Below are 12,342 nucleotides of genomic sequence, written 5' to 3'. Positions count from 1 at the left end.
CTTCCCTCCCCCAACCCTGGGCAGTACTGATTTTTTTTTTTTTTAAATTGTCCCTGTCGTTTTGCATGTTCCAGAATGTCCTATGATTGGAATCATACAGTGTGTAATCTTTTCAGATTGGCTTCTTTCACTCAGTGATAATGCATTTAAGGTTCTTCTGTATCTTTTCATGGCTTTGCTAGCTCATTTCTTTTTAGCGCTGAATAATGTTATATTTTCTGGATGTACCATAGTTTATTCATCCATTCATATAATGAACATCTTGGTTGCTTCCAAGTGTGTGCAATTATGAAAAAAGCTATAAACATCCATCTGTCGGTTTTTGTGTAGACATGTTTTCAGCTCATTTGGGTTAAGTACCAAGGAGCAGGGTTGCTATATCATGGTAAGAAAATGTTTAGTTTTACGGAAAACTGTCAAACTGTCTTTGAAAGTGGTTGTACCATTTTGCAATAACCACATAACCATTTTTGAAGTCCCGTTTCTTCGCCAGTTGGAAGGACAAGGTGAATTCTTCCTTCAAGCCCAAAGGCGTTGTGACCCTAAATGATAGCTTTGTAATGAGAACATGCACGAGGTCCACAGTTCTTGTTTTTAAACTCAGGAAGTTAAAAGTTCTTACAACCAAACCAACCCATACCTAATGTGCCGCATCCTTCTATCCCTTCTGCCATCACTATGCATTGCGATTTCGGAGTCTACCACCTAATAGCTCAGATCAGAGAGGCAGCTCAGGAATCCAACAGTATTGAGGTCTAGCAGTTTGCCAGTCATTTAGCCATGATGATTTTCAGGCTTTGAGTGTGCTTGTGTTTGAAGAGACCCATTGGGGTGATGCGCAGGACCCCCCAGGGCGCTTTCCTTGCAGGCTTGTGAGGCTAGAGCACCGGGCCGCTGGGCCACGAGGAGGCTATGCCCTCTGTGACGCACGCGGTGGCCTCCAGGGGGCGCCCTCGTCAGCGGCCTCAGTGTCCATTCCGCCATGGGGCAGCTGGGAGAAGCAGCTTGGGCCTCCCGGGCCCCTGTAGCGCTTCTCTGCCGGCTGGCGGCGAGCGATGCCCTGGTGGAGTAACCTTTGCTGTGAGTAGCGCGGCCCCCAGTGGCAGCGGCGGTTCGCCCGGGGACACGGCGGGCGGGTCGGTTTTGAGGGCCACCCCAGCACCCAGAAGGTGGTTCTGACAATACTAGCTTCTAGGATTATTTAGGTCACTAGAGACTGTAGACCCGTTGGTTGACCAGTTAGGATTTAAAATTTTCATGTGATCCTATATCCCCTTTTAAAGAAATGTGTTCAGCCCATATACTGCTCTGTATAGAGACGATCTCAGTATTGGTAGGTCCGCTGGAGCTGTCGGTAGCTGTTTTGTTCCTCCAGTTGGCAGCTGTTCATTTTTGTCTCTCTAGTTGTGACTGCAAACATTCCAATCATCCCAGAATTTAAGAAAAAGTGTTTCAGATTGAAACAGATTTTGGAGCGTGGAGGAAAAAGAGGGAGGAAAATAGTGTAACACCTGCTTTCTCCACTATGTTAGCAAAATGTCTGCATTTTCCAATGAATTTTAGAAAGGTTACTTAATGAGTGTTTTTCTCTCATGCATGCTGGAAGGAAATTTAATTTATATTTACGTACATTTTTAGTAAAATTGTACTAGAATGGAGTTTATTATTGGGGTTTGACTTTTTTCTCTAGTGTATTTTCAATGCTATTGTACACCTTTTTAAAAAAGCCACATCTCAGGGTGTCTGGGTGGCTCAGTTGGTTAAGCGTCTGCCTTCGGCTGGGATCATGATCCCAGGGTCCTGGGATCCAGCCCCGAGTTGGGCTCTCTGCTCAGGGGGTAGCCTGTTTCTCCCTCTGCCTGCTGCTTCCCCTGCTTGTGCTCTCTCTCTCTCCTCCCTCTCCCTGTCAAATAAATAAATAAATATCTTTAAAAAAAAAAAAGTCACATCTCCTGTGTTACATTAACAAGGTTTGGGTAAAGTTTTTTTCATGAATGTAGTTTTGTAATTGGGGAAATTAACAAAAATCTTAAAAATTATTTATTGTAGAGTGAGCGAGAGAGCCAGGGGAAGGCTAAGGGGAGAGACAGTGAGAATCTCAAGTGGACTCTGTGAGCCCATGAGGACCATGTTTTATATGTATTTGCAAATATATCTGTATTTCATATATTTATGGATATATTCTAAGTATTGGTATGGATACTGTATATAATTATTAAACTTCATTTTATGCTGTGGGCATTAAGTATTTTGCTATAATTTTATTAAGACCTTTTCTGTGTCCATTTTAATTGACTTAGAGAAAATAAGAAAATTCACAGAAGCAAAACTAAAACATATCACAGGGGCACCTGGGTAGCTCAGTTCGTTGGGCATCCGACTCTTGATTTCACCTCAGGTCATGATCTCAGGGATTTAGCCTCGAGTTGGGCTCTGTGTTCTGTGGGGAGTTGGCTTGAGATCTTTCTCTTTCCCTCTGCCCTTCCCCCCACTCTGTGCTCACTCACTCACTCTCTCTCAAATAAATAAACGAATCTTTAAAAAAGTATTAATTTTTAAAAAAAAATCACATTTCTGTCCCCCAGAGATCATGTGAGGGGTATGTGTGTGCCAGGGGCAGGGTAGGGGGTGGTAGAGGGCGGGTTAAATCAAAATGGAATCATACTGTATATACTGTTTGATAACCTGCTTTTTTTTAAGTTAAATTTCAACTCTTTCCTTTCAGTAAAAGTTCATCTCATCTAATCCTAAATCATAATCACATTTCTCCAAGAAAAGCCAAAAATGTCCTTTGGCTAGTTTGCCCTAACTAATAACCAGTCTAGGGCCATGCGTAGTATGTCTTATTGTTATGCTTCTTAAATTTATTAGTTTAGCACAGTATCTCCCTCCCTTTATTGAATCACATTGATTTCCGTTTTTAAACCCTCAGTGATTTTTTTCTTTTTCTTTCTTTCTTTTTTTTTTTTAATTTCAAAACTATAGAGGGCGCCTGGGTGGCTCAGTCGGTTAAGCGGGCTGCCTTCTGCTCAGGTCATTATCCCGGACTCTCAGGATCAAAACCTGCATAGCTCCCCGCTCAGCGGGGAGTCTGCTTCTCCCCCTGCTTGTGCTTTCCTCTCTCTCTCTCTTAAATAAATACATAAAAAATCTTTTTAAAAATTTCAAAACTATAGACAAATATAATACACAGCCACATATGCTCGACCTGAGTTAACTGAGATTCTAGCACATTCTCTCTCCTGCCCACCCCCACCCTCAGTCTCTCTCCTTAAACTATTTGAAAGTTACTTGCTGACAGTCTGCTTGGGTTTTTGTTTGATTTTTGTCCACTGTGACATTGACGTATCCGGCCAAGCTAGTTGTCGTACAGAATATCCTTCATTGATTGATCTGATTGTTTCCTCACAGTTAGATTCCATTAAGCATAGTTGGCAGGAGTACGGTACGTGATTTACTGGCCTTCCAGGGCCTCACGTCAGAATGCGCAATGATAGTTTCGTTCCATCACTGGGGATGTTAAGTTTAAGGCAGTACTTGCCAGGTTTTTCCACTGTAAAGGAAGTTTTTCCTTTGATCTGTGTGTCGATACTCTAAAATATAGGTTTCCTAACAACCTTTCACCCAATGGTAGTAGCATTTCTGGATTTTTGACTGAATAAGTTACTACGAAGGTATTGGTAAAGAGCAGTTTTCTTAATGTGATGACAAACAGCCAGCGAGACTTTTTCAAGTGAGATGACCAGTTAAGCAATCGCAGATGAGACAGTTTCCTTGCTCTGCGTTCAAGTCCTTTCTCCTCTGACTCCTGTCTTTTTTGTTTGTTTCTGAATGGCTGATTTTAATGGTGATACGACTAGTTCCAAATTCATTTAGTCACACCCACATTCAAAAGAGTAAAACTTACTGTAACCACGCTTGCCAAGAAACAGTGTTGCATATTATTTTATATTTAACATAATCAGAAATGATTTTTTATTTTTCTAAGCAACTGAAAAAGTCTAGTTCAGTTGACCCTACTGATGAACTGAACTAAAACATGACTTTCTCTTCCCCAAATAACTATAAAAGAAAATCCACTTCATGTTATTTCATGTAAGTAGATCGTACCTGATGAATGACACAAACACATCTTCAAAGACCATAATGCTCCACATTTTCATGGCTCAACAGCTGTTTACCATTGTCTAGGAGGAGCCTACGTGATTGGCTATAAAAGAAGCATTTTTGTTAACTCTTGTCCTTAATGATGTGAATTTTGATGCAGTACAATTTTGAAATTCTAATGAGTGACTACAGATCAATGTGGAAATTATATCTAAATTTATTGATTTATTGATTGGCACTTGTCATGAAGAAGTATTCCCTGTTCCCCCTATTTACTTTTTTAGTATCACTGTTGATTCGTGGATTCTTCTTTTGTTCAGTGTTTTGTAATCCCATCCTTGTCATTATTCTTTCTTATGCTTCAGTGTTGGTCCAGAAGGAGGCCCCTTCAAGTTGACTCCTGTGTCCCTCTGATAAGCCTCTCTCAGCTTTTGAGCACCACCTTTTTTAAAAAAAAAAAATTTTTTTTTTTATTTATTTATTTGACAGAGATAGCCAGCGAGAGAGGGAACACAAGCACGGGGAGTGGGAGAGGAAGAGGCAGGCTCATAGCGGAAGAGCCTGATGTGGGGCTCGATCCCACAACACCGGGATCACACCCTGAGCCGAAGGCAGACACTTAACCGCTGTGCCACCCAGGCGCCCCTAAAATTTTTTTTTGTTTGAGTCTAATTGACCTACAACATTACATTAGTTGCAGGTGTACAGCACAACGATTCAAGTTTCTGCGTTACACTATTGAGCACCTCCTGTCTGTCATGATAAATTGTTCCTTGCACTTTCCCAATCCCAGTCCAGAATTTCCCCATGCAGCTCTCGTCCGTTTTTTGAGACTCGTTAAAGAGACCACCAGCTAGTGGTCACGTAGAATGCCCCTCCTTTAGATTTGTCTAGATTCTTTTGTTGTTAGTTAGCTTATTTTTCTAAAACAGGATGGATTCTCGGTCACGGGTGTGATGATTGATTCCATTTCCTGTTGCAGCAGAACCTACACCATCTGCTTGCCCCACTTTAGGGATTTTGTAGCTACTTACATTTAACTAGTATTCTGGTACGCGAGTGTGTTAACTTCCCTTCACAGGGAACAGAAGGAGCAGAGTAGTATCTTTAAACCTGAATTTTTAAAGGTCATTTGAAAGAAGTAGCTGCTGCCTCATGGACTGAGATTTACAAATCCTGAGAGGACTGTTAGCCTATCATGAAATTGTCTGACATTAAAGAAACTATTACTTGTTATGTTTTTTAAATATGTAATTTTTTCTGAACTGTAATAATTTTATTCTTCTCCACCACCCTCCTTTTTCTGCTTAACAGTTGGGCAGAGAGAGTCTGAAGATGTGAGTGAAAGAGCCTCAGATAAAGCGATGGCTGCTGGCTCCGTGGTTGTTCAAGACATGGCAAAGGATGGGCAGGAGGAAATGCCTGAAATCATCGACCAGATTCCTTCTTCGGAAAGCAATTTAGAAGAGCTCATACAACCTGCTGAGTCCCAGGCTAATGATGTTGGATTTAAGAAGGTGTTTAAGTTTGTTGGCTTTAAATTCACTGTAAAAAAGGATAAGACCGAGAAGTCTGACACCGTGCAGCTGCTCACTGTCAAAAAAGATGAAGGTGAAGGAGCGGGAGTGGCAGACGGGGCAGGTGACCACCAGGAGCCCAGCCAGGAGCCCGGAGAAGCAACAGCCAAAGAAAGGGAACTGAAACAATCCACAGAGAAACCCGAAGAAACCCTTAAACCTGAGCAAAGCAGCACAGAAACTTCTCTTCAGGCTGAGTCTGGTCAAGCAGCAGAAGAAGGCAAAGAGGAAGGAGAAGAAAAACAAAAAGAACCCACCAAATCTCCAGACTCTCCAGCTAGTCCTGTGGCCAGTGAAACGGCGTCTCCCTTCAAAAAATTCTTCACGCAAGGTTGGGCTGGCTGGAGAAAAAAGACCAGTTTCAGGAAGCCTAAGGAGGAGGAGCTGGAAGCTTCCGAGAAGAAAAAGGACCAAGAGCCAGAGAAAGGAGACACGGAAGAACAGGAAAAGGTGGAAGATCCCGCTGAGAAACTGGCTGCCCCCGAGCAGCCACGGGAGCAGCCACGGCCACGGGAGGTCACTGAGAGTGTTAGTGCTGCCAGACTGTCGGCGGAATACGAGAAGGTGGAGCTGCCCTCCGAAGATGAAGCCCCGGGAGCCCCTGAAGAGAAAGTCGCCCCTTTAGCAACCGAAGTGTTTGATGATAAAGTAGAGATTGTTGCCGAAGTCCACGTTAGCATGCCGGAGAAGACGACAGAAGAGGAGAAGGCTGAGGTGGAGGAAGAAGTAGAGCCCTTGCCATCTGAAAAAGGGGAGGAAACACAGGCTGAGCTGGAGAAAGCCGAACCTGCTGAGGAGCTGGTCAAGACGAAAGAAGTGTGCGCCCCCGGAGGGGACCAACACGCCCAGCCCACCGACCTGAGCCCCGAGGAGAAGGCGCCCTCTGCACAGCCCGAGGGCGTCGTGAGTGAGGCGGACATGCTGTCCTCACAAGAGAGAATGAAAGTGCAAGGAAGCCCTTTAAAGAAGCTTTTCACTAGCACTGGCCTAAAAAAGCTTTCTGGAAAGAAACAGAAAGGGAAAAGAGGAGGGGATGAAGAGTCGGGGGAGCAGCAGCACGTGGCCGCAGAGTCTCCAGATAGTACAGATGAACAGAAGGGCGAGAGCTCTGCTTCGTCCCCCGAGGAACCGGAGGAGATCACGTGTCTAGAGAAAGGCATCGCCGACGCACACCAGGATGGGGAAGCTGAGGAAGGAACTGTTTCTGACGGGGAGAAGAAGAGAGAAGGTGTCACTCCCTGGGCATCTTTCAAGAAGATGGTGACGCCCAAGAAACGTGTCAGAAGGCTTTCTGAAAGTGATAAAGAAGATGAACTAGATAAAGTCAAGAGTGCCACCTTGTCTTCCACGGAGAGCGCGGCGTCCGAGTTGCAGGAGGAAGCCAAAGGAAATGGGGAAGAGCAGAAGCCAGAAGAGCCAAAGCGCAAAGTTGATACTTCGGTATCTTGGGAAGCTTTGATTTGTGTGGGATCATCCAAGAAAAGAGCAAGAAAAGCATCATCTTCTGATGATGAAGGGGAACCGAGAGCAATGGGAGGAGACAGCCAGAAACCAGATGATGCTGGAAAAGACAGAGAAACAGGAGCAGACGCTGCCCTTGCCAGTTCCCAAGAACATGATCAGGGGCCGGGAAGCTCCTCACCTGAGCAGGCTGGAAGCCCCACCGAGGGGGAGGGAGTTTCCACCTGGGAGTCCTTCAAAAGATTAGTCACTCCAAGAAAAAAATCGAAGTCAAAACTGGAGGAGAAGAGCGAAGACTCTGGACCTGGGTCTGGTATAGAACATTCAGCTTCAGATGTTGAACCTGGAAAGGAAGAGTCTTGGGTTTCCATTAAGAAGTTTATTCCCGGACGAAGGAAGAAAAGGTCCGATGGGAAGGCAGAACAAGCCGCTGTGGAAGGTGTAGGGCCAGCAGAGGTCAACGAAGAGGATCCTGATGTCCCGGCCGTGGTACCTCTGTCTGAGTACGATGCGGTGGAAAGGGAGAAAATCGAAGCACAGCAAGCGCAGAAGAGTGAGGAGAAGCCGGAGCAGAAGGTAGCCGTGTCCGTGTCAGAGGAGATCAGTACGAGTGTGGTTCATGGGGTGACGGTGACTGTCCCTGACGTGGCAAGGGCTGTTAGCAATGTCGAAGAGAGGTCGCCATCTTGGATATCCGCTTCGGTGACAGAACCACTTGAAGAAACAGAAGATGAAGCCAAACCCCTAACTGGGGAGGTATTCGAAGGAGAAGGCCTTGCAGAGGAAACCTCCACTGTTACCAAAACTCTGCCAGAGGGTCAAGATGCCACAGATGACACAGTCGCGAGTGAAGCGGAGTTAACTTCAGAAGCCGTGACCGCTGCAGAGGCCGCAGAGGCCGCAGAGGCCCTTCGTGCTGAAGAAGCAGCAGAAGCGTCTGGTGCCGAAGAGACCGCCGACATGGTCTCCGCCGTTTCTCAGCTCACCGACTCTGCAGACACCACAGAGGAAGCAACACCCGTTCAGGAGGTGGAAGGCGGTGTGCCAGACCTGGAAGACCAAGAGAGGCGGACTCAAGAGGTCCTGCAGGCAGTTGCGGAAAAAGTTCGAGAAGAATCACCGCCGCCTGACACCAGAGCGCCAGAAGACACGATGCAGACGATGCAGGAAGTAGGAGCCAAAATACCAGCCAAGGTGGAAGAAGCGGAAGAGGAGTCTGAAGGGCTGGACCTGAAGAAAGAAATGGATGGAGGGCTGGACGTATGTGCCCAGGAAGCCAAAGCTGAGACTTTGACACAAGGGCAAGTCGTCGGACGGGCCGCCCCAGAAAGCTTTGAGAAAGTTCCTCCCGGCACAGACAGCGTAGAGCCCAGTGAGCTGAGAACCACCTGTCAGGCGGAAACCTTGGCTGGGGTAAAATCAGAATTGATTCTGGAACCGGCTGTCGCTCCTGACTCAGCTGAAACCCTTACAGACGGCGAGGCGAACGGAAGCACCCCTGTAGCGGATCTTGACGCGCTCCACGTAGCGCAGCGAGAGCAGATCCTCGAGCCGCACGGAGATGCTGAGCTCGCGCCGGGTGCACCGTCCCGGGTCCCCGAGGCGGAGGCACTTCCTCCAGCACCCGCTAGTTGTCCGTCCCAGGAAGAAAAGGAAGGACAGCCAGAAACGGAAGAGGTTCTAGAACATACGGACAAAGAGATACCAGTGGAGACCGTACCCGTTCTTTCGAAGACAGACGCGCTTCAAGAGGAAGGTCAGTTTCCCGGCGGGCAAAGCCAAGAGAAACGGCCCGTCGAAGGCCCCGACGCGCCTGCAGACCCCGAAACCGCCGTCAGTCAGGACACGACAAGTGAGGTGGCCCTTCCAGATGGGGCTCCTGAAGAACCCGAATTTCAGAAGGATGGCGGTGCTGACGTCCGGAGCCCGGCACCGTCTCCCACCCCCGCGGAGAGAGAGGTGGACGTTCAAGGAGAAAGGGAGGAAACGGAAGCAAGGCCGCCGCAAGCCGCCGAGCAGGAGCTCGAGCGGATACCAGCCGTGAGCGGGTCTGAGGAGCAGACGGAGAGCGTGGCCGTCGCCGACGGGGAGGACGAGGTTACTGCTTCGGAAGAACGCTCCGCGCGGCTCGTGCAGGAGGCGGCGGTACGCACGGAAGTTCACGGCCAGGGCGCGGAGGCGTCACTCACGCCGGCGGCTGCAGCGGCGGAGGAGGAGGTCTTAGGAGAACCGGTCGAGGTTTTAGAAACCGCGGAAACTCTGGAATCCGCAGATGCACACTTAGTACCAGAAGAAGGATCCTCCGAGAAAGCCGCGGACCTGACTGCCCAGCCAGGGGAGGTCGAGCTGCCCACGGGGACCGCGGCTCAGCCGGAGTCGGTACCGGTACCCGCGGCGGCGGCGCCCGAGCCGGGCGTCCGTGCCGACCGAGAAGGAGACGAAACCACACCGCGCAGACCGGCCGCAGGAGAAGAGGCCGCGCCGGCGGCTTGTCAGGAAGGCCCGGCGCGTGAAGCAAGAGCGGAAGATGTAAAGGCCGGAAACGAGGTTTTGGAACTCGAGACTGAGAGCAGTAAACTCGTACAAAATGTCATCCAGACCGTTGTTGACCAGCTAGTGAGCACGGAAGGAACAGCCGCGGGTTCGCAGACACAGGCGCAGCCGATGATCGTGGACACCCCAGAGGCAGGACCACACTCTGAGACCGAAGAAGGGGACCTCCAGGCCTCATCACAGGATGGAGCTCAAGCGGAGGCAGCCAAAGAAGAATCCGCGCTCACCACCGTGGAACAGACGCTCTCTGACATTTCCGAAGCCGTGAGTGAAGCGTCAGCAAAGATCACACGTGTTGAGGTAGAAAGTTCCAGTGTTAGTGACCAGCAGCTTGAAGAGGCAGTTCTCCCGTCTGAGGAGAAGAAAGAAACAACCGGGACCGAGTCGATTGCAGAAGATGGTGACCATGCTGGGTTAGAGGAAGGGCTAGAGGAGCCCCTGTCTCAGTCCCGAGAAGATGAAAAAGCTGATGCTGGTGATGCCCCTGAGAACCAGCTCTCAGCCCGGGAAGATGCCGAGGCCCCAGGAAGCTTAAGCACAGAGGCCGCGGACGCAGATGGACCAACAGCGAAAGAGCAGGAAGGTGGCCAGGAAGCCGAATTTCAGGAAGGAAAAGTCCACAGCGAGTCAGAAGACATCACACCGCAGACACAGGAGGACGCTCAGAAACAGGAGGGAGAACCGGCAAAATCAGAACGCACAGGATCCTAAAACATCGTGTAAGCCAGCTTCCTTTTCCCCTCTAGCAATCCTTTCCTCTTTCTTGCCATGTTGTTATAAGGGAAGCAGGAGTTTGAATCGTTGACTTCATGCAGAACCTTTAGTTGGAAAGAGCAGTCAAGGAGATCTAGGTTCCCCTCCTTTTTCCCCTCACCGACCTGCCATTCAGTCTTACTGGTGTCGTGAAAAGAATGAGCTCGTTTTATTACCCGTAGGCGCCTGCTTTCAGAGAAAATGAAAGGGCGTGTATGTTTGGCTGGAAGGCATAAGAAACATGTTGTGCTCCCAGCACCATACTAGCCAGTTTATTGAATTTTTCTTTATAACCAGAAGTCCATAGTAAGTTGATATGCTACAGCTTGAAATTTTAGTTGATAACTTTCTAGAAAAAAAAAAAAAATTTCTCCCCATCAGTAGTAACAGGCACTTAAAAATTGCCCAGTGCATGTGACATACCTGAACGCCGGTGCTGGGGAGCCACAGGTACCATGTTTTGGGGTGGCCCAGCCTGACCTGCCGGGAGTCCTGACCCTCTCGCTTCTCCCGGGGTGGCACTCTGCTTTGAGCGCTTTCTCTGCTCCTGGAATGAAGGAGGGAGGAGAAGACACGTGATTGACTTCTCGATTCTTCCTTCCTCCTACAGGTCCAGCCCACGTGTTTGCAAGACCAGAATGTGAAGACGAGCAGTTGGAGGAAGACGGACGCTGCTGACGAGACTCAAGACCAGTGTGTCAGACGCAGAACGGAAGAACAGGCCCCTCGAGTGACCTCCTTTCCGGAGCACCCTGACAATCCTGAGGCTGCATCGGGAGCTAGAGCTGTTTCACACTCCTCTTCACAGGGCTACCCCTTTGCTTTCCCTTGATGCCGTATTGTAATGTTTCTGATTTAAGGTCCTAAATTCTTCACCCAGAACTGGAGTTGGCCAAACCTAGTTCTGCTTCTCAAACTGGAGTATCCTCCTTTATGTATTTATATGTATGTTTTAAGTAACCCTCCTTCTGTATCTATTGTATATTTTTTTCTTAACGATTAAGGAAATGTGCAGTATGGTACATTCCTTTTGTATCGCGCAGGACATGGCGGGGCATGCAGCCGTAGTCAAGCCTTGGGAAGCTCTAAGACTCAGCTGTAACCTGTGAAAACAAGTGTCCTAGAGACAACATTCCGGATCAGAAGCTAGAGTTTGTACTTTAAAATCCACTAAGGAGTAGGATCGTCTATGTTTCATATCGCTCTAAAATTGGTCACTTTCCTATCATGCACAATGTGCTGAAAATAAAAAGCTTTTTTGCGGGGTTGGGGGAGAAACATACAGAATGTTCCATTGTTACTGTGAAATTTTTCTTTCTAGCCCAGTGGAGGTTGGAAGGGAGTTTTTTTCAGTAGCGGATTAACTAAGCCTTTTTTCTGAATTGTGGCTGTTTGGACAGATGAGTGTGTTTAAATCCTGAGGCAAAGTAGTGGGAAATGTTTTTCCTCTTACCAAGAAAACAATCGACTGCTTAAGGTTTTGATTCTACTCTTCTGTGCTGGACAACATTCCCACAGCATGGAGTAAAGTCAGGTTCTCGACAAACGGTATTTTGGTAGGTCCTGGATTGTGTCTGTGCCATATTTGTGCCCACTCTTTTAAGGACAATGTTGCATTATGTTCATCTGGATAAACTGTGATTTGACAACTGATTTAAATAAAATATTTGCTTCACTTAGATTTGCTGGTTTTATTAGATACTAGGAAGCCTCTGGGGCATGTGAGCTGAGTTCTAAAAGCAGATAAGGTAGAAGTTTCCATTGTGGTCACTACATGATGGCTCCACTGGGTACTGGTTTGAGGTAATGGTCAGAGGAACTCGCCACAGAGAGGCATCAGCTGAGATCACCCAGGAGCTTCTCAGAGGGACAGAACAGAGTCAGTGCTACC

General features: G+C 47.8%; 1 protein-coding gene across 3 annotated transcripts in view; it reads left to right on the top strand.

The window, feature by feature from the left end:
* AKAP12 (A-kinase anchoring protein 12) overlaps positions 1 to 12,130 on the top strand; it is a 93,454-nt gene extending 81,324 nt beyond the window's left edge. For all 3 annotated transcript variants that reach the window (XM_026505052.4, XM_026505053.4, XM_048225912.2), the window contains 2 exons: positions 5,422 to 10,417; positions 11,062 to 12,130. In XM_026505052.4, the coding sequence (XP_026360837.3) occupies positions 5,422 to 10,409 (4,988 nt within the window). In that variant the 3' untranslated portion in view covers positions 10,410 to 10,417; positions 11,062 to 12,130. The remainder of the gene's footprint in view (positions 1 to 5,421; positions 10,418 to 11,061) is intronic.
* Positions 12,131 to 12,342: the final 212 nt, after the last annotated feature.

Source organism: Ursus arctos, unplaced genomic scaffold, assembly GCF_023065955.2.
Source record: "Ursus arctos isolate Adak ecotype North America unplaced genomic scaffold, UrsArc2.0 scaffold_13, whole genome shotgun sequence".
Taxonomy (NCBI): domain Eukaryota; kingdom Metazoa; phylum Chordata; class Mammalia; order Carnivora; family Ursidae; genus Ursus; species Ursus arctos.
This window is presented reverse-complemented; position numbering and strand designations above follow the sequence as displayed.